Genomic DNA, 24,962 nt, shown 5'->3' with positions numbered 1-24,962 from the left:
GATACGGGGATTCGTCAATTTTTGAAAAATGGGGATACGGGATACGTAGGGATACGTGTATATATTAAAATCATTTAAGCTTATAATGATAATTCATTTTAGTAAAAAGAATCATATAAAACAAAACAAAATAAAACAAAACAAAAAACTTTATGGAATATTAAAATAAAACAGATAAAAGTTGTCTAACATCTGGCTCACCCATCACTCATTAATATTATCTTCATCAAAGAGCACTGCTTATTGTTGTGGCTCGTCAAGTGAAAAATTTGCAACTTCAAGTTCTCTCGCACCGTCTATTGTATCAAATTTATCTTCACTGATATCTCACATTCCACTTTCTCCTTTCGTATAATTTTCACTTTTTCGTGAAAGGAGATGAATATTACTATAAACAAACAATAAATCCTCAGCACGTTGGGGTACAATCTTATTTCTCTTCATTGAATGGATAAAGTTATATATGCTCCAATTTCTCTCCAATGATAAAAATTATATATGCTCCAATTATATTATAGGAAGTATCCCCTCTTAGAGTATCCGAGAGGTATCCCTTACCCTTTTCGTAATTAATAAAAAGGGATACTTTAAATGGAGTATCCGACACGTATCCCCAAGTGTCCCCAAGTAGCTGACACTGATACGGTGTCCGACACGGATACGTCACCGATTTTGAAGTATCCGTGCTTCATAGGTTTCAGGTAATATGTGAATTTCAGCATTATGTGATATGTATAGCTTCATACTTTTGTATACTAATTTCTTTTGTTATAATTTCAATTACTATTTAGGTTTACCACTTTAATGAATTGAAAGTGAATACTGCAATTGAAGTTATGAAACATGGTTCCAGATTGCTAATTGCTAGCTTTTAGATTTACCTTTAAACATGTAGTTTATTTATGGTTTGTGCATCTGTAATGATAAATGAAATGCACTCATGTGATCAGATCATCTTTTAGAATACTCCAGTCACTCTTAGCCAAATACTTCATTTACATTTTTGCTATTGAGAGAGCTACACAATACCATATATCTATATTCGTTACTAAATATTTAGTTTATTGGTCTATTAGAACTCTTTCACCCACCTAGACACATGAATGATGAGACAATTAATATTGTTGTAGACCTTGGTGATAGTGTCGAGATCGCAGGTAATATTTTGTATGAACCAATTATTTTCAATTAGTATGCTTTCTCATGATTCCTTTTAACTTAAGTAGAGATAACTTCAGTTTAATCAGTTTCTCTTTCAATTGTTATTAGATGATAAACTATAACTGGGAATTTGAGTCTATAGAGGACATAAAATGACAAGACCACTTGAATGGGATGAATGCAGGCATACATAATCTATCACATGACTGATTTTGCAATATATCTTCGATTAAAATGTAGACTGCATTCACTTTCTTTCTGGATATTATAACTTTGTATATCGGCTAACTTTGTGTTTCCTTATTCCAAGTTGAAATGATTAAGTTGAATGTCCCATACCCAGGGAAAGCAGGTGTAACTTTAATACCTTCCAGTTGGTATCTAGCATATTACTTGCAAACAAAAGGAACAAAAATTTCTGATGTAGCCTGTTGCGCCTATTTGTACCTTTCATTTGAAGACCAAACAGTCTCCTATCTGTACATTCATGGTACATTGTGTATTTATTGTTGATACCAAAATTGCATATTTTATTTGTAGGGAGCTTTAAACAGTAAACTAGTAGGGTTTTTCGTGGCATGGTATGCACAATTAAAAGTTGTTTATTTGTAGCCTTTTTTTGCTCCACTGGCTCTTCTTATCACCACCATCTTAGGAACCATATTTCTAGGACATACATGGGCACTGGCAGGAAAACTAGATATAGGTCTTGGATATATACTGCAGAGATTTAAAACACAAATGATCAAAGGGTGGTAAACCCTATACAAATGGGCTGGCAGGTGAACTAGACAACTGCGATTTACATGATAACCCAATTATATGTCTAAGAGAAGAAAAAGATCTTCCATTTGAAGGTAAATTCTCTTATTGGTCTATCTCTTTATTCCTATGAATCATTTGCGTTCAACTATCATTAAGAGATGATACATGCGGTCTTAGCTCAAATGGTAGAGCACATGGTTATCAACCATGTAGTTGTGGGCTCGACTCCCACATATAACACATTTTTTTGAGTAGGTTAAAACATTACATGGTTGGAAATATTATCTCTATACATGTATACATATATAGAGCATGGCATATATCATCTTGGTACCAGTAGCAAAATAACTCCTTCAGCCCTAGCATTACCAAATATCATATTGCTTTAATTGTGATTTGCAAATAGTATAATACCAGCCCAAAATTGCCGAAAAACTCTTTCGTGTTGCACTCGACAAAGTAAAGATAGATAGGTAAAACAACTCGAGTTAAGTTGTAACATAAGGTAATTTAAATAGGTAAATTTAGTATTTTAGCCCTTCTTTGAATTTTGTAAGATATTTATACCAAAACTTTTCCAAATAGCTCAACTCATTGTACCATCAGGATTTCAATCATATTCTTCCTCTTCATTTCGGTTCGTTGTTAATTTGTTATGATGTAGTAAATATATAGACATTGAAACGAAGTTTTGATGATCTCCTACTTCGAATACATTTAGGTGAAAAAGAATACAGTTAGGTTAGATAGAACCGGGCAAGTGATCTCTACTACTTTACCATTCTATGAACGACTTCAGCCCGTGTAGAGCACGGGCGCAAACCTAGTAAATATATCGTTTGCGTTCAATAATTCTTTTCAGCCCACCAGTCAATACCACTGTCAAACCCACCGCTGATGTGGCGCTGACGTGAGTTGACTTTTCTGTTTTCTTAAGTTTCATCTTCTTACGACGTGTTTTCAGTTTTCTTTTTTCATTCATTGTTTTGGTCTAAAACCACGCTGAAAAAGATGTTCAAGAAATCTTTCATCTATCATATAAAACTTGAAACAAATAATATCAGATCCGTCGAACACCCATAGTTTAGTAATTGAACAAATCAATGCAACATCAAAGGAAACCCTAATCTCATTTTTGTATACTCATTTAAGCCTACTTTTTCCATTTTTTGTATTCTCATTCTTCGTTTCGTTCAATTTCAGGCTGAAAAAAGATCACAATAGCTTATAGATCTGAATTGATACCATTGAATCCAGATAGGAAACAGTTGCTCATCATTTCAAGTAACTTTGTTATTCTCTCTGTTGATTTCGATTGTGTCTTTTGTAATGGGTACAAGGTTGTTATTTTATCGAGTTGACAATGTTATATAAGTTATTTTTTCAGGTCCACCAACAAGGCTATCTTAATCACAATGCCATGAAGGTAAAGTATTGTGCACCTTACAATACCATGTAAACAAAATTTGTGTACCTGTACGCTTAATCAAGTATCCTGCACTAGCACCTAGTGTAACTATATTCTTGACTAGAGCACAAGAGGGCACATCGTTCTAAGTTGAATTACAACATCAGTTTTGATAATCAATTTATGAAGGCTGTGCCACTTATGGTTGCCCTTTTATCCTTTTGCATGCTACCGTTTCAAGTTATTATTTTCATGCATTGCGTATTTAATCAAGGACTATTTTGAGTTGAACCTTTAAATGTGGTCGTGAATCTTTGTTAAGGAATAGTTTAGGGTCACAATTCCTTCTGATTTGTCGAACAACATCCTCGAACAAGCACAACTGTAGGGATAGACTAAAAATAAAGTTTTGAGCATTCTATTTTAGAATTCGGGTGCATTTGTCTTCAAATGGCTCAGCCTATCTAAAGAGGGTTCTTATCAAATATAAACTTCGTTCCAAGATTTGAGTTTGTAATTTGATATTTAATCATTAAGATCTCTTTCTTCTCCTCAAAAAAATAAATAAATTATGAGTTCTTCCATCTGAAAAGACTCTTACGTTTGTTTTCTTTTGTGTTATTCATTCAGATGGAATGACATAATTACCAGTGGACAAATCAACAAAATGAAGCGTGTATTATTTCAAAGAAGCATAGAAATACCTTGATGAGTTTATGCAGTAATGATGGAAATGAAGCAAAGATTATGGTCAAGGTGATAGACGCATTTATGTGTCTATTTTGTTCTCAATGTTCTGTATTGTTAGACTCGATTAAATACTTATTGTGTTATTTTATGTTTTTGTAGATGTTTTTGGAAAAATAAGCTCTTGCGGCGAAATTGGCTCGAAAAGTGGTGTTTTACACCCTAGGATAGAGTACTAAAGACACCCCAGAAATGCACCGGAGGAACCCAGAAAAATTACTAAAAGCACCCCAAGGGACATGTGTTATTCGGACTCCAGCAACGGATAAGGGGGCGACCACTGGATAAGGGTTGACCTTCTTCACAAATTCAAAAAATATATTTTGGCGGGAAAATATTTGCTCTTCACTGGCAGATTTTCTCGATTACATTTGGACGTGATTTTGTGCGATTCAATCGCTGAAACTTTGTGGAAAGATGCGATATATCATAATAAAGATGGTATGGGTGTTTGGTTCGACCATAATTGGCTTGAATTGGCTAGGCAATCCACGAGCTGGAAAAAGGGGAATACGTGCAGGGAAGAGTTGTTCACGGGATTCAGCGTGTTTGTACGTGTTTGGATAGAGTTGGGATGCTGTAGAAACTTGTTTGGAGTGTGTTCCACATTAACAGAAGCGCGGAAGAGGAATTAAAGGAAAGAAAATCCCGTATTTCTTTGAAAAAGGAAAGAAAATATCCCGAGTAAAAGAAGATTATTTGGGATTAATGGAGGAGATTCAACGCGTGTTTTTGGTTTAAATAGGTTCCCTGGGAGTCTTAGAGGGGGTGTCGAGAGTTAGAGGTCGAGAGGATAGCTCAGGAGCAAGAAATCACGAGTTGATCAAACTCTATTTCTGCTGATGATGATGATGACGAACACCAAGAACACGAAGAACAGACTGGCGTAGTCAGTTGTTAATCAACAGTGTCTAAGACGCACACTGGAGGGTCGCAGTGCAGTCTCAACATCAGCAGCACCTGTCTCTTATCGTTCTTTTTGTGACGCTTTCTTTGGGTCGTACATTCACTGTTTTACTCAATTTTATCATTTTAATCAACTTTTGAGCAACAAACATGTATTTGAGCAAGTGATTAATATGAGAAGCTAAATCCCAACACTAGGACGACGGATGGAGCCCTATTTCACGCATGTGGTAATTTTAATAATTCTTTTTATGACTTTTGCACTTGTTTTTAATTGATTTATGGTTCGAATTAATTAGTTATCATTTTATTTGATGGGTCATGCTTGCTTAAATGTTTGATGTTCCATGCTTACGATTTATAACTAATATTTTGAGAATCTATATTGGCAAAGAATAAGAGTCCATATTTTTAATATTTGAGCTATAATTGCATGGAATTATTATTTGAATCACATGAATGGAATTTGGTGAAATTCTTAGTCCCAGTACCTCTCACCATTGTTAATATTTTTTTTTGTATATAATTTTATTAAACCTTTAAATTTAATCTTCACAAATCTTTGAGTTCGAATCCTATTTACTACAACAACGACTCTCAAAAACTTTAATCAAAATGGCGCCGCTGCCGGGGATTTGTGCTTAGGTAGAATTTTTAGGTTTTTATTATTCCATTTGTTCTTTTTACGTCTCTTTGGTTGTGTCTTTATATTATAGGTTTGAAGTTGGATACTAAAGACCTTGGAATCAAAGCTTAAAGCTAAAAGAGAAGGAAAAAAGACAAAGCAAAAGAAAATAAAGAAAAAAGAGAGAAAAAAAAGAGAGAGAGATTTATTTTTTTTATTTTTATTTTAAGAGACTTTCCATTTTATTTTATTTTTTGTAATTATTATTATTATTTATTGTATTTCTTTTCATTGTACTGGACTTTGGACAATTTATTTTAATTTTAAACCCTACGGAAGGGTTATATAAAAAAAATTAAAAAGAAATTAAATATAAACTGTTTGCAGGGAAGGACGACGATTACAATATCGTCTCGGCCCCTCGGGTTCGCACACTGACACCGGAGTCAGTGGCCCGAGTCGACTACAGCGGTTCTTCGCCCGTCTGGTACGGGAGGTAAACTTCTAAACACCCGTGAATCTCCTGTCAGCGGGTTTACTGTCTGCCTTAAGGTGATTATATGTTGAGGACTGAACCGGCTGCTTTAATTTCCTAGTAAAGGGCAAGAACTTGCCATATAAGATAAGGGTTCGGATTTCATCACCGTTCCCTTCTTGCCCGCCTTAGGAAAACGAAACCTAACGCGAACCCAAGCTTAAATTTTGATTAGAACGAAACCGATAGGGTAACGAGCTTGGTAGGAAAATCTTTCGAAAAATATTGGTTACTCTTTTAAGCATACTTCAAAGTTCTTGATGGTTTATGTAAGTTGAATGCGTGACTGCGCCGCCTTGTAATACCGGTGAGGCTTTGGGTATCAAAGCTCCACTGAGTTTCCTCGCCTCGATTCAACTTACATTAGCTCGGATTGATTCCAGAGGGGTGTGCTCAAATTGTAACGAATTCCTTTTCGAAGGAATATAAGCTGGTCTAGAAAACAATCTAAGTGGAGCCATCATGCTTTTGTTTGCTAGAAATCAGTAGGTTTGATTTGGTCGAGTCATCCTTGTTTGTGATTGTATAGAATTCCCTTGTAATTAAGAATGTCGAACTGGTATAACAGAAGCCAATACAATGAGTATCGATCTGAATTTGAATATGGACATCATCATTTTTATGACCATGGTGGGAATAGTAGTTGGGAACACCAACCTTTTCAAGTTTATGGTTCATACCATGGTGAGACCAATTACTATCCACACGCGAATTGGTCTTACGAGCAAGAAAATCAGGAACACTGTAGTATTGGTTACTCGTTTTTGGAAACTAGTCCTGATTATGATATTTCTGAACCTGTTCCATCTCTATAAGAGAACCAACAACGGATTGAAAGGACGTATAAACGTTTAGTTGCAATGAATAGTTCAAAAGAAGAGTGTACACGATATTCTGAGATGATAAACGAGAGTGGTGAACGTATAAGTGTTATGCTCAGTGAAATTCAGGCACGTCTAGAGGCAGAAAATGAACAGTTGGCTAATGCTGCTCGAAATAATCTAAATTTCCAAAATAAGGTTTCTAATTCTACCCTTGATATCAATAGTGAATATTTGCCTAATTTAGAGGACGAGGCTAGAATAAAAGACACTACTTATTTAGATAAGGTTCAATCATCTTTGTACTATTATGATGATGAGGATAGTAGTAATGAAGAATCTGAAATATGTAGGCATAATGATCAGGAATCTATTAATCCAATTGAGCTTTATAATGATTATATTATTTCTAGTTCAAATCCAAATAATTTTTATGATTATTCACCTATTCAAAAGGACGAGGATTTGATTAGGGATACCACCGTTTTAGATGATGTATTTTTTCCTTTTGATTACGAAGCCGATAGTGGTTTAGAGGAACGAGTTTATTCCGAAAATGTTGTTTTAGAGTCTAGCGACTTAGAAACAATAGTATTAGATGAAGAAGATATACCCGTAGAGATGAGTAAAGATGCACTATCTGATAATAAATTAGAAGAATCAATTGACCATTTTCAAGAATCTAATGATCCAGAAATTAGGGAGATTGTAACTAGTCTATCTAGAGACACTGAAAACTCTAAGTTTGGGGGTGATTATCACCTTCCTAGTGCCTTACCTTTAACTCTCAAAAAGTACCTTCACTTAGGACTTGATATCTCTTCCTCGAAAATTTTACAAAATTACCTTCATACTCGTTTTCCCGAACCTAATGATGTCCAGGAAGAAGTTCAGTCGTTAGAAACCCATCCTCTGGTTGATGTGGTTTTCCCAGGCTATGATCCCCAGATTGACTTTGTTTTCCTACCAAATAGTTTTCTTCCAACTGTGGGAACGTTTATATTCCAAATGTGTCGAATATTAAGTTGTGAGACTAAACCTAAATGCTTTAGGAAATTAGAATCGACACATTTGCTTAAGAATGACCACTACTCTCATTATGGTCAACTTTGTGAGTCAAATATAATTAACTTAGAGGATCCCCAATTATTCAGGTTGTTGTTATGGGCTTCTAAGTTCTTAGATGAGTTTTTTCAGACTCTTATACCTGAACCGGATCTTAGATTTGAGGAAATCCAACCGATGAAAACCTTTTATTTAGACCCTTTTATAGAGCCTGAACCTGAACCACAACTAGATGTAGTTGTCTTAAGCAAGGGTATGTTCGGTATCTTCTTGGTCTGTTGCAGTTTCCTCTTCTTGTGGGTAACACTTTTTGATCCAGATGACCCACAGTTATTCCGGTTACTACTATATGATTTTACGTGGTGACTAATCCTTGCTTAGTCTTGCTGAAGACTTTAAACTTAGCACTTCTTGGGAGGTAACCCAATATTCATGCGACACGGTAATATCTTTCCTTATCTCTTTTGCTTCATTGGTAACAGTTTCTCCTTGTTCATGCTTTTAATTCCATCTTTAGAACATTGAGGACAATGTTAGATTTAAGTTTGGGGGTATGGGAGAAAGTTCTTAGTTGCAATAAATAAGCTCCAGAGACTAGGAATTTATGCTTATTAAGGTTGGCACTAACTAATCTAAGTGGATGGAAGCATTTTGGTTGTAGGATTTGAGGAACCAATCTGATTAGATGGAAACATCTAAAGAGTCTATTCATAAAAGCACAAAGCTCGGGTGTTAGAAAAAGAAAACATGGTAGTTTCGCCATATCCTCGTGATGGAAACATCGAAAGAATCCTGATCACTTCTTTTTTTTTCTTTTTAACATTACTAGGGTGAAATAGAGTGACTGAGATGAAGTATAGAGCATTAACAGAGTGAGAAAATCAAGTTACAGGAAAGTTTCTGCTGCTGCTGCTGCCATTGAAGAACACGAAGAATGGACAGACCAGGGCAGTCGTTCTTCAACAGTGATAACGACTAACACGTGAGGGTCTTAGAATTACCGTCAGCAGCAGTTTATTTCTATTGTTTCTGTAACAGTGTTCTGCAACAATTATAAGTGTTGCAAACACTCGATTTACTCAATTATTTTCCTTTTCATCATTTGTAAAACACTTGTGAGCATCAATGAAATATTTTGAGAGGTTTTCCAACATGATGAACGGCTAAAATACCTGGTGACTGAGGCGACGGAGGAGCTATTCACTCATGTTTGATTGGTAAATTCTTTTTATAATTTATTAATTATTTATTTTATTTAATTCACTTGGATCAATAAAAAAAAAGAGATAAAAATGGTTTTCTTAATTAGTTGTGAATCAGTTTGATGTTTTATGCTTAGAATTAATTCTTTGATAAATCATGCTTAAGGATTATAATTTAATATTTGGACACCTTATAGATTAATAAGTGATTTAATGGAAAAAGAGCTAGATAATAATTATGAAATATTTTTGTAACCAATCAACTTGAAGTAATAGTGAATCCGGATCCTTAGTCCATTTTAAATCTTGACATCACTCTTTGAAAATTAATTTTCTTTATTTTTATTAAATCTAAAAATGATTTCCTTTATAAATCTGAAACGAATCTTTTTACCACTATCACTACAACAACTTTTGAAAAATCATCAAATTTTTGGCGTCGCTGCCGGGGAGAAAGTTCTTAGTTGCAATAAATAAGCTCCAGAGACTAGAAATTTATGCTTATTAAGGATTGCACTAACTAATCTAAGTGTATGGAAGCATTTTGATTGTAGGAGTTGAGGAACCAATCTGATTAGATGGCAACATCTAAAGAGTCTATTCATAAAAGCACATAGCTCAGTTTTTAGGAATAACATGATAGTTTCACCATATCTTGTTGAGTCCTTTTCACTTCTTTTTTTTGATGTTGTTTTCTTTTTAAATATGTTTCTAAGTGATTTGGTGGGTCTCACGATTCAAGTTGTTACCAATGCTAGGGTGAATTAGAGTGATTGAGATACCATGAAATTTTTTTTTTTGAGACCACACCGTTTGACCAAAAGGAATAAATTCAATAAAGTCGACCACTGATACCCTTGTATATGCCAGTTGTGTTGACCTAGAGTTAGGTTATCGACCACTGGTACCCTTGTATATGCCAGTGCGTTGATATTAGTCAGACTAGTATTTCAATCCATTAGGATAGGTTCATTTTGGCGGAGGCCTTCAGACAGATATCGGAAACGCCGTTCACTTAGTAAACATCAAAACCATCTATGTTTTTCTATATCCATCTTCTTGATCTATCCATGTGATTAGTTTTGACTCCGGATATTGATGTCCATAGTGCGACTATCTGAGTAGAGCTCTGTCACTTATATATGAATTTTAGTATGCTTGAGTGCAAATTCGTGTACAACAATTGGAATTTCGCATCAGGGTACTTCCTCTTATAGTCAATAAGTATGCCAACCAAGGAGATTCTTTAGTGCCTTCCAAGGTTCTGCATAGATAAGCTAGGGTCTGGAGTAATGGTTTTGTGGGCACACCTCTGGTAAACCCTCCCGAGATTAACTCGGATTTATTTATTTTTTATTAGTTTTGCTCGAGAACTAGCCCATAATAAGTTTGGGGGTATTTGATAGACACATTTTTGTGTCTAATTTGTCCTTAATGTCCGTATTGTTGGAACTCTATTTTTGTACTAATATTGTGTTTTAATGTATTTTTAGGAAATAAACATTTTTGGAAAATTCGGCTCGAAAAGTTGATTTTGGCACCCGGAGGACAAGTGTTATTCGGACTCTCGCTTTTGGATAAGGGGTAACCTAATTACTAAGGGGCACCCCCATGTCACCCCCAAGGAAGCTGTTATTCGTACCCCTACTCTGGATAGGGGGCTACCAGTTTCTTCCCCATTTGAACCGAGTTTTGGCGGGAAAAATAGTTCTTCACCTGCGTAATTGTTGAAGAAAATTTTGGACGTGATATAAGGAGATTCAAGGGCTAGTTTTCATTGGGTTGGACCTGTTATAGCCTAACAGGGATGGTATGGGTGTTCGAATCGAGTTATTTGGGCTGGATAATCGTGGGATGCAAAACAGGGAAGATATTCTCAAAACAGGAAAGATATTCTATTCTCGGAATTTTTGGATGGAAGATACGTGCATGGGTCGACTGTATTGGTCGGAAACAAATTCTACAACTCAGAGAAGACGCGTGAAAGAGATAAACCAGGAAACAAATCCCGTAACAAGTCAGAAGAATAAAAAAAATATATCGGAAATATTCTCTTCACTGCCGGATTATATTGAAGTTATTACAAAGATTTGGTCGACCTGTTGAGTATAAATAGGTTGCTGGGGTTGAGGAGAAGGGTGTCGAGAGTTTGGGGAGTTAGCAGAGACAAGAGAACGAAGAAATCACGAGTTGCAGGAAAAGTTTTCTGCTGCTGCAACTCAAGAACATGAAGAACGGACAGAACAGGGCAGTCCGTTCTTAGTTGGGGGTGTGGGAGAAAGTTCTTAGTTGCATCAAATTTAAGTTTGGGGGTATGGGAGAAAGTTCTTAGAGACTAGAAATTTATGCTTATTAAGGTTGGCACTAACTAATCTAAGTGGATGGAAGCATTTTGGTTGTAGGATTTGAGGAACCAATCTGATTAGATGGAAACATCTAAAGAGTCTATTCATAAAAGCACAGAGCTCAGGTGTTAGAAAAAGAAAACATGGTAGTTTCGCCATATCCTCGTGATGGAAACATCGAAAGAATCCTGATCACTTTTTTTTTTCTTTTTACCATTACTAGGGTGAAATAGAGTGACTGAGATGAAAAAAAAATAAAAAATTTGAGACCAGACCACCAGACCAACCGGAATAAATACAATAAAGTCGACCACTGGTACCCTTGTATATTCCAGCTGAGTTGACCTAGAGTTAGGATTACCGACCACTGGTTCCCTTGTATTTTCCAGTGTGTTGATATTAGTCCAGACCAGTATCTCAGTCCATTAGGATAGGTTCACCTTAGTCAACATCATCCACATTTTTCTCTACATCCATCTTCTTAATCTATCCATGTGATTGGTTGACTCCGGTTTATGATGTCCAGAAACTATCTGAGTAGAGCTCTGTCACTTTATATGAATTTTAGTATGCTTGAGTGCAAACTCGTGTACAACAATTGGAATTTCGCATCAGGGTACTTCCTCCTGTAGTCAATAAGTATGCCAACCAAGGAGATTCTTTAGTGCCTTCCAAGGTTCTGCATAGATAGCTAGGGTCCGGAGTAATGGTTTTGTGGGCACACCTCTGGTAAACCCTCCCGAGATTAACTCGGTTTTATTTATTTTTATTAGTTTTTCTCGAGGACTAGCAAATAATAAGTTTGGGGGTATTTGATAGACGCATTTATGTGTCTATTTTGTTCTCAATGTTCTATATTGTTAGACTCGATTAAATACTTATTGTGTTTTTTTATGTTTTTGTAGATGTTTTTGGAAAAATAAGCTCTTGCGGCGAAATTGGCTCGAAAAGTGGTGTTTTACACCCTAGGATAGAGTACTAAAGACACCCCAGAAATGCACCGGAGGAACCCAGAAAAATTACTAAAAGCACCCCAAGGGACATGTGTTATTCGGACTCCAGCAACGGATAAGGGGGCGACCACTGGATAAGGGTTGACCTTCTTCACAAATTCAAAAAAAATATTTTGGCGGGAAAATATTTGCTCTTCACTGGCAGATTTTCTCGATTACATTTGGACGTGATTTTGTGCGATTCAATCGCTGAAACTTTGTGGAAAGATGCGATATATCATAATAAAGATGGTATGGGTGTTTGGTTCGACCATAATTGGCTTGAATTGGCTAGGCAATCCACGAGCTGGAAAAAAGGGAATACGTGCAGGGAAGAGTTGTTCACGGGATTCAGCGTGTTTGTACGTGTTTGGATGGAGTTGGGATGCTGTAGAAACTTGTTTGGAGTGTGTTCCACATCAACAGAAGCGCGGAAGAGGAATTAAAGGAAAGAAAATCCCGTATTTCTTTGAAAAAGGAAAGAAAATATCCCGAGTAAAAGAAGATTATTTGGGATTAATGGAGGAGATTCAACGCGTGTTTTTGGTTTAAATAGGTTCCCTGGGAGTCTTAGAGGGGGTGTCGAGAGTTGGAGGTCGAGAGGATAGCTCAGGAGCAAGAAATCACGAGTTGATCAAACTCTGTTTCTGCTGCTGCTGATGATGAAGAACACCAAGAACACGAAGAACAGACTGGCGTAGTCAGTCGTTAATCAACAGTGTCTAATACGCACACTGGAGGGTCGCAGTGCAGTCTCAACATCAGCAGCACCTGTCTCTTATCGTTCTTTTTGTGACGCCTTCTTTGGGTCGTACATTCACTGTTTTACTCATTTTTATCATTTTAATCAACTTTTGAGCAACAAACATGTATTTTGAGCAAGTGATTAATATGAGAAGCTAAATCCCAACACTAGGACGACGGATGGAGCCCTATTTCACGCATGTGGTAATTTTAATAATTCTTTTTATGACTTTTGCACTTGTTTTTAATTGATTTATGGTTCGAATTAATTAGTTATCATTTTATTTGATGGGTCATGCTTGCTTAAATGTTTGATGTTCCATGCTTACGATTTATAACTAATATTTTGAGAATCTATATTGGCAAAGAATAAGAGTCCATATTTTTAATATTTGAGCTATAATTGCATGGAATTATTATTTGAATCACATGAATGGAATTTGGTGAAATTCTTAGTCCCAGTACCTCTCACCATTGTTAATATTTTTTTTTTGTATATAATTTTATTAAACCTTTAAATTTAATCTTCACAAATCTTTGAGTTCGAATCCTATTTACTACAACAACGACTCTCAAAAACTTTAATCACAAGGCTCTCAGTCGGGTTAGAGAAAATGCAAGTTTCTCAATGTGGTTTAGAAGAATGACTGTTCTCCTAAGATAAGACTAAACAAGCTTTGAATCTTGCCGATTTTTTTCAACCAAAAAATAGTATGTTTCTTTACGTTTATTGTCGAATAAAGTGTTGCTTCTCTAAATTTTTATACCCGGTAACGCCATCATTGTATTTTTTGTAAGAGGTCATTGTTGGATACATACCATAATTTAATTGTTTTGCTAACTACAATTCCTATGTTCACCATTTTCTTTTATATTATGTTCTTTTACTTGTTCAGTCTATAACCTTTTGTAATTATGTGTGTTGGAAAATAGAAGAGTGGTCATTAATTTAAACATTAATATTCCCACCAGAAAGAAGAAACTTAATGTTGTATAATGAACTTGGGAATTGCGTATTCCCACTAATTGCTACTCCTGAGAACTCTGACATGTCCCCTGTAGCAAGAACTGTTCCAACATCTCTTCCCCTAGTAATAACTCTGCTTTAGCTTCTTCCCTGGAACAGTTTCACTAGCTCAACCCCTTGCGGCATCAGATCCAGTTATTGCAGTAGCAACAACAACAAAATTGCCACTAACTCTGCCGCTTGTAGCAGCACTATATCTATAGATCACATCTAGCCATGGAGTTGTTAATATATAAATCTTGCAGCTTCATATTCACACGTGTAACCGAATACATCTTCAAGATTCTGGGAAAGAGAGTAAACCAACAACATACCTAAAAGAGGAATCAATAGCGATGAATCAAATAAACGATTAACATATAGCCAAAGAGGAATATAAATGAAAAAAATGATTTTGAGCATGTGGATTTAGCAAACCAACAAACCAATTGTTCACATCAAATCAAATCCATTGAAGTGCATATGTAATACAGGAAAACTCATACAAAATGCATTTTGTTCTCACCGAATCATGCGTCAATATAATGGTTTTGAATGAATTTTTCAAAGGCTACATTATGAAGTCTATTAACAGTGCAAATCGGAAATCATGGAGGATTCCAACTAAAACACTTAGGGGAGCAATATGAAATTCGTTTACGGGTGATTTCACATTGTTAGTAACTTTGTTCCAGTACTGAACTATTAGTGTTCGATGGATCCGATAATTTTTGATGTTTTATATGATAGATTGAAGATTTCAACATCTTTTTCAGCCTGATTTTAGGCCAAAACGATGAACGAGAAAAGAAAATTGAAAAACACGTCATTAGAAAGTTAAAACCTAAGTAAACAGAAAATTCAACCCTTGTCAGCCACATCAGCGGTGGGTTTGATGGTGGGATTGACTGGTGGGCTGAATAGAATTACTGTTTTTTGTCTGAGGATGCTATGAACTAAGAATAACATACATGTATAGGTCAAACTAATAACCGGTTAGTGGTTTGCTTTATGCTTACCGAGAGCCGCTCAATGTTACGTACAATCATTGAAATTTGGAGTTCGGATGTCTGGTCAATGCCCCGCTATGCTGGGTTTCTCACTACACATGTACTTGCATGCTAATGTGCCGTGAACGCGTGTTCAACATAGCTTTAAAGAAAGGGGAAAAACGGTTCAGTCCAAAAACGCGTCTAAAAGTACAAATTGGTCAATTTAACTAGGTACATTTTAGTCCAAAAGTCATTCAAAATATGAAAAATATACAAATAACCTTCCTGATTTACAATTTAGTCCAAATATTTACAGTTTAGTCCAAAATGATTCATGATGATGCCAACAATTTTCAATAATGTAAAAAATATTTAAAAACGATTTATCTTTCGCACAGCTCGTCCAAAATTCACAAACTTTATATATTCGAAAAGCTCTTTCCGAAATCTATTAAAAGAGTACCCATATGACTATATAATTTTCAGTTTTTGAAAAATTTAATTGTCCCTCATCTTTAACTGATATGTACAAAAAAAGTACTCCATGCACAAAAAATTCATAAGCTTATGCAATCAGTTTTTCACATGTACACCATTTTGTACACACCTACAAAACATGCATGAAATTAGTCACTCATACACACACTCGAACCTACTTCTTCATGAGAGTTACACTGGTACACCAATACGTACACCCCTGCAAAACATGCATAAAACAAATTATTCACACCCACACACAAATCTACTTTTTCATGGAAAATAAATAAACTAGTGCATTAATATGTACACCTTTGCAAATCATCCATAAAATCTATTATTTATAACCACACCCAAAACATGCATAAAACGATTACTCATAACCACATACAAACCTACTTTTTCATGGGAATTACACTGGTGCACCGCTTTGTACACCCTTGTAACACATGCACAAAACCGATTATTCATACCCACTTACGAACTTAATTTTTCGTGGAAAATATACTAGTGCACTAATATATACACCTCTGCAAAACATATATAAAATTGATCATTCATAGCTACACACCTATCATGGAAAACACACTAGTGCACCAATATCTACACCCCTGCAGAACATGTATAAAATTGATCATTCGTAGATACAACAAACTTACTTTTTCATGGAAAATACACCGGGCATTAATATATACAACCCTGCATTCATAGCTACATAAAAACCTACTTTTCAAAATCACATCTGATAGTTTACATTTCTTATGAATTAACAATACCATGCTCCAAAAATTGTACAATGGTGACGAGTTAATCCTTTAAAGGATATTTCGAGAAGAATAACAAGCAACTAGAAAAAGGTCATGCTTGCACTTTAAAACTTTTATGGAATGATTCCGACACACAACCATCTACACCATTTCCATTCATGATGGCATTAGTCACCTACCATATATCATAGGATGCAACACATATCAAACCCACTCCATGAGAAAATACAAACTAACAACAGCAAAGAACCGAGCCTACCAAAATGAGCACATAATCACAGAGTACAAACAAACCAACATGTTGAAATCCACCAATGGCAGACATGCTACCATATGCAGCAGCAACAGTCACACCATACAGATTCCATACCGATAATGGAGGTACACTGAAATAGGTGTAGGCTTGTAAGTATGAGATGTAGCAGATTATGGCGAACATCCTCTGCATGACCGGTATGCCATATAGAGAGAAAGTCAATTTCATTTCGAACACCCAAGGTGCTTATAACCTAATAGAAGGAAAAACTTAACATAAGCGAAAGAGCACAAAAACATACAAAAACAAAAGTCTTTTGTGACCGGTGGGAAGTGTATAGTCCCTTTATTTTATACAAGCAATGACACACAACATTAACTTTTACAACTACTCAACTACGAAGAGATTGTAACAGATACTTCTGCACATAGTTGGACATTGTCACATAGTGAACCACATGAGAAAGAGAGATAATCAGCCACTTATAAATAAATAGATACTTACTTTTATCTTTGTCAGTTAGAGTGGGAAGGTCGATGTGAATTTGAGAGATGTGCAAAGTGAATAATGATCCTAATAGTACTACAACATTCTTCACTGTGCAAACCACATTTACCTCTTTTCACCTCAGATACATATAGTCAAATTAAAAGTATGTGCACATTAAAAATCAATATGTGTACAATCATGTACACGTTAAGAATCAATATGTGTAAAACTATGTAAACATTGGAAGTTTAAGGATTTATGTTCTACTACGATAACATTTAAAAACACACCTTGAGCTACTTTTCAAGTAAGGGCAGGGTACATATCTGACGTCTAAAATGTTGAGACGGGTCAAGGTTCCTTATCTTCTCTCTAGAACTAACTCTGGCAACATGAGAATGGATTTTGCACATGAGACACAGTAAAGCATCTTGGCATGCATACAATTTAGATAAATAATATCCTACACATAAAATGCCTACTCTTAAATCCATCAACGCATCAGCATACCAATTGTATATGTGCACTCATTAATAATCAACATGCGTACAATTATATGCACATTAAGGATTAGCATGCATGCGTACAACTATGTGCACATGAACGAGCACGTGTACAATTATGTACACATTAAGAATCATCATGTGTACAATTATGTACACCTTAATTATATACGTAAGCATAATTTTATGGAGTCACTTTTTCACATGTGCACTGGTTTGTACACCCTAGTTACTTATACAGGCATAAGATTATGGAGTCTTTGTTTCACATGTGCACCAATTTTTACACCCTAGTCAAGCGTATATGGAGTCAATTTTTCACATGTGCATCAGTTTGTACACCTTAACTATTAATGCAATTATAAGCTTATGAAGTCATTTTTTTTCACATGTGCACCAGTTTGTACACCCTAGTTTAAAAAGAAACTAAAAGTTTTAAACCATAATTAGAGGCAAAAAGAAATAAAAACATCATGTGGATTAATGACGAATTGTAAACCAAAATACAACCACTCAAAAAGTTGTGATCCAAACTATTCTACTCAATAAGCTTGATTTTTTGGTGAAAGGAATACATAATTTCAAGGGTGATGTGTGTTAGGTATCGTAAGAGGGTTGATATTACAGGGATATACTATTGGTCCTTTCAAAAGCTATAATTGCAAGGACCGTCAATGGTACCTCACTGTTCATTTGGTACCATTCCAAACTTCAAGTAATGCTCCAATCAAAGTTGCCAAACAATCTCCTGCAAGATTAATAGGTGGTTAGAAACATAAAAAGAAAGAACTTCACAAATGGTTAATCAACATATATGATATTTGTAGCATTCCGTTAATATAATCATGTTTTTGTACCCTTCAAAAGAAACTTAAAAAGATGAACTTCACAAATGGTTAACTACACAAATGTCGTAAACTTAAAAACGAATTTTTAATTAAGTTCACTTATGAATTTTGCAATTAACATCCTAATCCCTCATAACTACTAGTCTGCAGATATAATCTTGTGCGTTATAAATGGTTTTAAAGACTGCAAAGCACATACACTTACTCACCTATGCGAAACTTCCAATATACTGTATGACACAATGATACTCAATTAATAATCAACACGTGTATAATTATGTATACATTAAGAATTCAATAAAAAAGGCCACTGGTTAAAACTTAATTAACCATGTGCGGTTTCAATAACAAACTTGACGAGGTTAACAATTGGAATTTCCGAGACAAGTTTCTATTGGCAAGTATGACCTGATCTGAGTTTTGCAATTCTGCAGAATGACCTTTTGCTTTTCCTGAACCACAGATAAAAACTGAACATTTTAAGCTTACACTCTTACATATACAAAGTTTATTGTGGCTAATGGTCTTGCAAGTAATAAGATATTGTATGTAACACCGAGATGATAATAAAGTAGGTATTAAAAATTAGATTCATATAGCTTGTTCAATGGACATTTCTTCTTTCGTTCTTGCCCCAAGACACTCAACAGTATAACAGGAGCATTTGCGAAACACCTTTAATTGTTGAGGATAACAGTTCATAATATCTGACTACCTTAAAAATGGTTAGTGTCAAAACTACATGACAAGGACATTTCACATTTTAGGATTTTGTGACGACGCATGGACACATAAACAACATGTCACAACTTGCAGACACTTGGGTGCTCACACATCACAAAATTTGATGTGACGTATTTATCCCTTATGTGCTTACACTTCGATGTGTGCTACACGACACTCATACCTATATAAATATTGTTGCATAGGTTATCAATACAATCCTTTACATAAAAGTCTCATACGTACCGCATCCATATCCAGAAATTATGTTCACTAATGTATCAGCAAGAACATTTCAGTGTATCATATATGAAAATCAGTAAAATAAACATATACCTTTCCAAAAGACGAGCACTGTGTAATCCATAAACCACACATACAATCCAACGACCTATTAGATCAGAACAACATATCCTAATTTATCTACATTCAAATGTATCTTCACAAGTGAAATCAAATTTGTTTCTACGAATCACGAAGCAATTACGAATTCGTCTATGCATAAATGTACACCTTTATGTGTTTAGTTTAATTTGAAAAAGAAAAAACATCATTCTAAATTTTCTTTACAAAAAAAAAACAACTTTTTGCAGACGAATTTATCTCCTGTCACATATCTAACTATGTATCATTTTTAACTATTTCTCATGCAGTTTGATTATAATTTTATAAAAACCTTTTAGAAAACCTTAGTAGTACAAATTCCTTTCATACAACATCTGGATCGATTCAATCTAGGATAAGACTGCTCAAAAAAATCACTATCCTTGAATCAATAAATCAACAATTGCGATCAAATTAAACAATAAAAGTAGATTACACTTATCTTTCAAATGGCTTCATTTACGAAATCTTCAAATTAATTTGCTGAAACTGAATCTCATTATCTATTCCCCTCCTTTTCGAATTAACTTAAATAAATTGCACTAATGGTGACAATACAGGCTTTTCAAGTTGAATCGATTTGGTTAACATGTTTGTTTGATTATCAGATTTATATTTAGGGATTGAATCTTCATGGAGACGAGATTAAGCTCTAGGATATGTTCTCCACTAGAAAACAAAGAAGAAATAGAAAAAAATCGAATATAACATTTGGTTGATGGGTATTTTTGTCTTGAAAAAAATAACATTTTGGAATAAATCGTTCACAAAAGGATCGACTCGTTTCAAATTGTGTAAATTTAGACCTCCTAGTACTAAGCTTGAGATGAGAGGACTAGAGCCTCTCATCTCTAGTCCTCTCATCTTAAGGATGTATAGGTAAATTTAGCTATCTCTTCGATCAGAAGAAACATAAATCATCAAATTCTCGTTTTTTTTTTCTTTGACCTTCTCTTCATTCCACTAAACCCCATTCTTTTGTTCAACACATGATCAAAATTTTAAAATTTTGTTTTTTGGTACGGTCAATTGATCTGTGAATACATATAAGATGTTTAGATGCTTTTAATTTTATTAATGGTGTTTATTAACGGATTTTGGGGATATTTAAGATTCGAGTAAGAGATTAATGCTCTAGGAAAAGATGGGTTTTTTGTTGGAGATCAATAAAAGAATTTTGAGAAACAAACAACGTCCCTTAAACTGCAAGGTTGCAGAGAAGATCAATTTGTTGGAGATATAGTCAGAACAATAGTAAGTAGCAAATGCTCCATACTTTATTCTCTTTCTTAGAATTTTTCCCTGTCTCTTATACATTTTTGCTGGTGTTGATGTTGTTATGTCAAGTGACGAAGCTATGGGTTTTGTATGCCCAGTAAAAAAAGTTGAAACATGAATTGAAATTGTAATTTAGGTCTCCAGTTCTTAGTTTTTTTGTTCAATTTTGTTCATTTTTTCCTCAAAAAACAAAGGTGTAAATGTGGGCCGAATATGGGGTAGTGGGTTGGATGAAGCCCATATTTAAAACTTCATCGTCTTCAGAGTGATGAGTTTACAGTACTCTGTTTTTATTCAAAGAAAACAAATTTTGTAATTGTGAAATTTGTTATAATTGACTAAAAAAAAGGTTCGATCGATGAAACTGGTAATTTTACGTTCTCTTTGCAATAAATGGAATGGATTTTTTGTCTGATTAACTCGTCCAAATGGATTTTTTAAAATTTAAAGTTGTTTTTTCTTTTTATTTTGAATGATAAAGGTACTAAAATTGGTCGATCCCGATCGATTTAATGGAGTTTTCCCAGAATTTTTAGCTTGAAATTTGTTTAACTGACTGTATATGAAAGAAATTTGTAATCAATTCGATTAATAATCTCAAGATTAATCGAATGACTAACGATAATTATCATTCGATTTATTAATCTCAAAATCAAGAATTGAAGATGATGCTGCTAGTGGAGGAGCTATCAGTATATATGGTGGCGGATCTGTGGGTAATAGTGGATGTGCTGTTCGTTTTGTCGGAGGTGGTGGATGTGGGTGAAGAAATGTGATGAAAGAGGTGGTGGTGGAGGTGTTATCCGTAGAGGTGGTGGCGATGTATTGTTTGTGGTGGTGGTGGTGTTCTACTAGTGTAGGTGACGGTGGTGGTTCTGGTGGTGGAGGTGTTGTCGTTAAAGGTGGTAGCGGAGCTGCTGGTGATTGTGGAGGTGTTGTTGTCGTTAGAGGTGGTGGCGGAGCTGCTGGTGGTTGCAGACGCGGTGGCGGAGGTGGAGGTTGTGGTGGCGCTGGTAATGGTGGTGGTGGTGGTGGTAGGTGAAGTTGATTTTGAGCATAAGTGTATTAATGATGGTTTTGGTGGCGGTGCTGGTGTTACAAAAGAGGCGGTGTTGGTGGAGACATAGGTTGCGCAGGTAGCAACGGTGGTGGTGTTCGTTATTTTAATGGTGTTCTTTCATTTTTAGGAATTTATATTTAAAGGGGATACTGAGTAATAACTCAGATTTAGTGGGGATATTTTGGTCAGTAAAAAACGACCACCAAACTTTTGTCACCAACACCAAAAATTTTTGTGTTAAATTGGAGAAAGAAGTTATGTGCCACATTGACACAAAGTCACCATATATAGAGTCCTCCCTCGCTTCGCTCTGTAGGCATAATTATATCCGAAAATCTCACTTCGTCCGGTGAGGGGGCCACGACGATGGTTAGTGTTAGCTTAGTAGGTGGCGCGCACAACCAGTTGGCTAGTAGCATAACTAGAAAGGAATTGAGAACGTGGACAGTGCGCGCGATCCTTGAGTCTAGCTAGCAATTAAGAGGTTAAGCTTGCTACTTTGCCGTGAAATTACACAAAGAAAAAAAGTTTTTACCTATTTCCCATTACAACTTTCCCTAAACCCCATCCAAACCATATAAATTTATCATATAAATTTTTGTTTATAAATTTTTGTTTAAACTTTTGTTTTTGTTTTTACTTTGCCGTGAAATTATCACAACTTTCCATATAAATTTTTGTTTAACTTTATCTAGGTTGGGTAAACAAAACTTACCTTATTTTATGGATAATCATCTTCATCAAACACAACTTTCTTCTCCCCTACTCCCGAAATCGTCGATTTTTGTTAGAGCGAGAGCAAAAATGGATCAAAAACTGTAGTTAACTCGGTAACCTATTCAATATATTTTTCTAACTCGGACCAAAATACCTTTGCTGACACATAATCCATTCACACGCACACATCCTATTTACATTTGTTAACCTAATCTAGGGCTTATATCTCGACAACACCAACGGCTCACCACCATCATCATCTCCACCACCTAAAACCAACGAATTTGACGATGGAGTAATATGTCTGGTCTTTATTATTTCAGTTCCATTGCGTCCATTACCTCTTTAGTAGAAGGTGTTGTCATTCTAGACATAAAATTCCAAGAAAGATAGATTTTTCATGTTAGCAACAAGTCTCTTCAAAGCATCCGCAACTACTTTAATCTGGAGAGCCAGTTTAAAAACTCAATCAAAATTGCTTAATCTTAATTAGTTATAGTGACCCATTAATTCATCAAATAACTGTCTCACTATCATCGATTCAAAAAGAATCCACAAAAACTACAAGCAGTAAAAAGAAATCCCAAAATTCATGAATTCTCGAATCTCCTAATAATGCCGCCATTATCTCTCCAGTTTTTTGTAACAACTCCATATACTCAATATCCTCTCTCTCCATTACGACTTGTAATATTATCTGATATTTTGTCGTTATATATTTCCTTGGCTTCTCCACCGATATCTCTTTAGATCTATTCAATCCTATCTCCAAATTCTTATGTTCATGTTTCACTAACCCCAGCCTAGATTTCTGGTATTTAATAATTTCCGATAAGGTGATAGCCGCCATGGGTGTTTGAAGGTGGAGATGATGGTGCTGGAGGTTTGTAGAGGAATGGGTATCATTTTGGTATGGTTAATGAGTGCGATTAGTGGCGTAATAAAGTCATAATTTGAAAACCATGATCGAATATGTTTTATTAGTGAGTCAACAACGATTGTTGCTCTCGTCGGATCCATTTTTCCTCTCCCTTTAACAAAAATCAAATCCTCTGTTAGAAAAGAAAAGAAAAGAAAAGAAAAAAATAAAATCTAATCCTATGTCAAGACCACTGTCACTCCACATATACATACTACCATCACTGATTCATTAGCATTCAATTGCTAAATATCTTTCTCTATGGGATTTTTAATTTTGTACTGATGCTAATGAAACGACGTGTCAATGAACCAAAATTGGCTTACCAAGAAAGCGTACTATGCTAACGAAACCTAATCATATAATTAGGTTTTTGATTATATCCAATCATTCCCAAATTTAACAACTTTATACTATCTGAATGTTTTGCTGTAGATGTCCAGACTGTCATATTGTGCACAAAAATAAAAGTTAGTTTTCCAATTTAATCATCAAACCAGATTAATGGTGATCTGGAATCAGTTTTCAAACCTGATTAATTTTAGGGCCGCGATTAGAGTTCAAGTTAATTATGGAAAATAAGAGAGTGAGTTTTGTTTATCCTATCTAAAAAGAGTTATACAAAATCTGAATTATGTAGTTGGATGGGATTTAGGGAAAATAAGGATGGGAAATAGGTAAAATCAAAATTAAAGAGTAGAATTGAATAATCGAATTAGGTGCCCATATCAATTAGTGTGGTTGAATTAGTAGTGTCTGAGAGCAACTGAAGTGTTGATGCTATATTTCCATATTTTCAAACCGGGTGTTTATATATGAGAACTTTATTTAGCAAATTTCATATATAGTTTCCCGCAGTTATAAAATGCGTTGGACATAAACGAAATTATAAATTGCGTGGAACGATGAAACGTTTTTTAAGTTTACGTTCGATTAATAAACGACATTTAAAGTACTTTAAGAAAGCGTTTATGGAAACGTTCTTTTAAATCACGTCCAACACCGAACGTTCTTTAAGAAAGCGTCTCACTGAGACGTAATTTAAATTTACGTTTGGTTGAACGTGAGTGTTAAAAGCGCCTGCACCAGAACCCAGGGAAATGTACACAGGCTCAACTAACAACAAATGAGCTTGAAGTGGTGAGAAACTCATTCAGGCCTTTTCTCGAATGTGTTGTGTGCTTGAACTGGTGACTGAGAGATAACACAATTTTGTTGTTGTAAAAA

General features: G+C 35.1%; 1 protein-coding gene across 1 annotated transcript; it reads left to right on the top strand.

Annotated features, from left to right (window-relative positions):
- Positions 1-591: 591 nt before the first annotated feature.
- Positions 592-22,081, top strand: LOC113355201 (loricrin-like). Its single transcript, XM_026597995.1, has 3 exons — positions 592-701; positions 21,697-21,797; positions 21,900-22,081. The coding sequence occupies exons 1-3, from the start codon at positions 592-594 to the stop codon at positions 22,079-22,081; spliced, it is 393 nt and encodes a 130-aa protein (XP_026453780.1).
- The last annotated feature ends 2,881 nt before the right edge of the window (positions 22,082-24,962 follow it).

Source organism: Papaver somniferum, chromosome 1 (assembly GCF_003573695.1).
Source record: "Papaver somniferum cultivar HN1 chromosome 1, ASM357369v1, whole genome shotgun sequence".
In the NCBI taxonomy this organism is placed as follows: domain Eukaryota; kingdom Viridiplantae; phylum Streptophyta; class Magnoliopsida; order Ranunculales; family Papaveraceae; genus Papaver; species Papaver somniferum.
The sequence above is the reverse complement of the archived record's forward strand: the minus strand, read 5'-3'. Positions and strand labels throughout refer to the sequence as shown.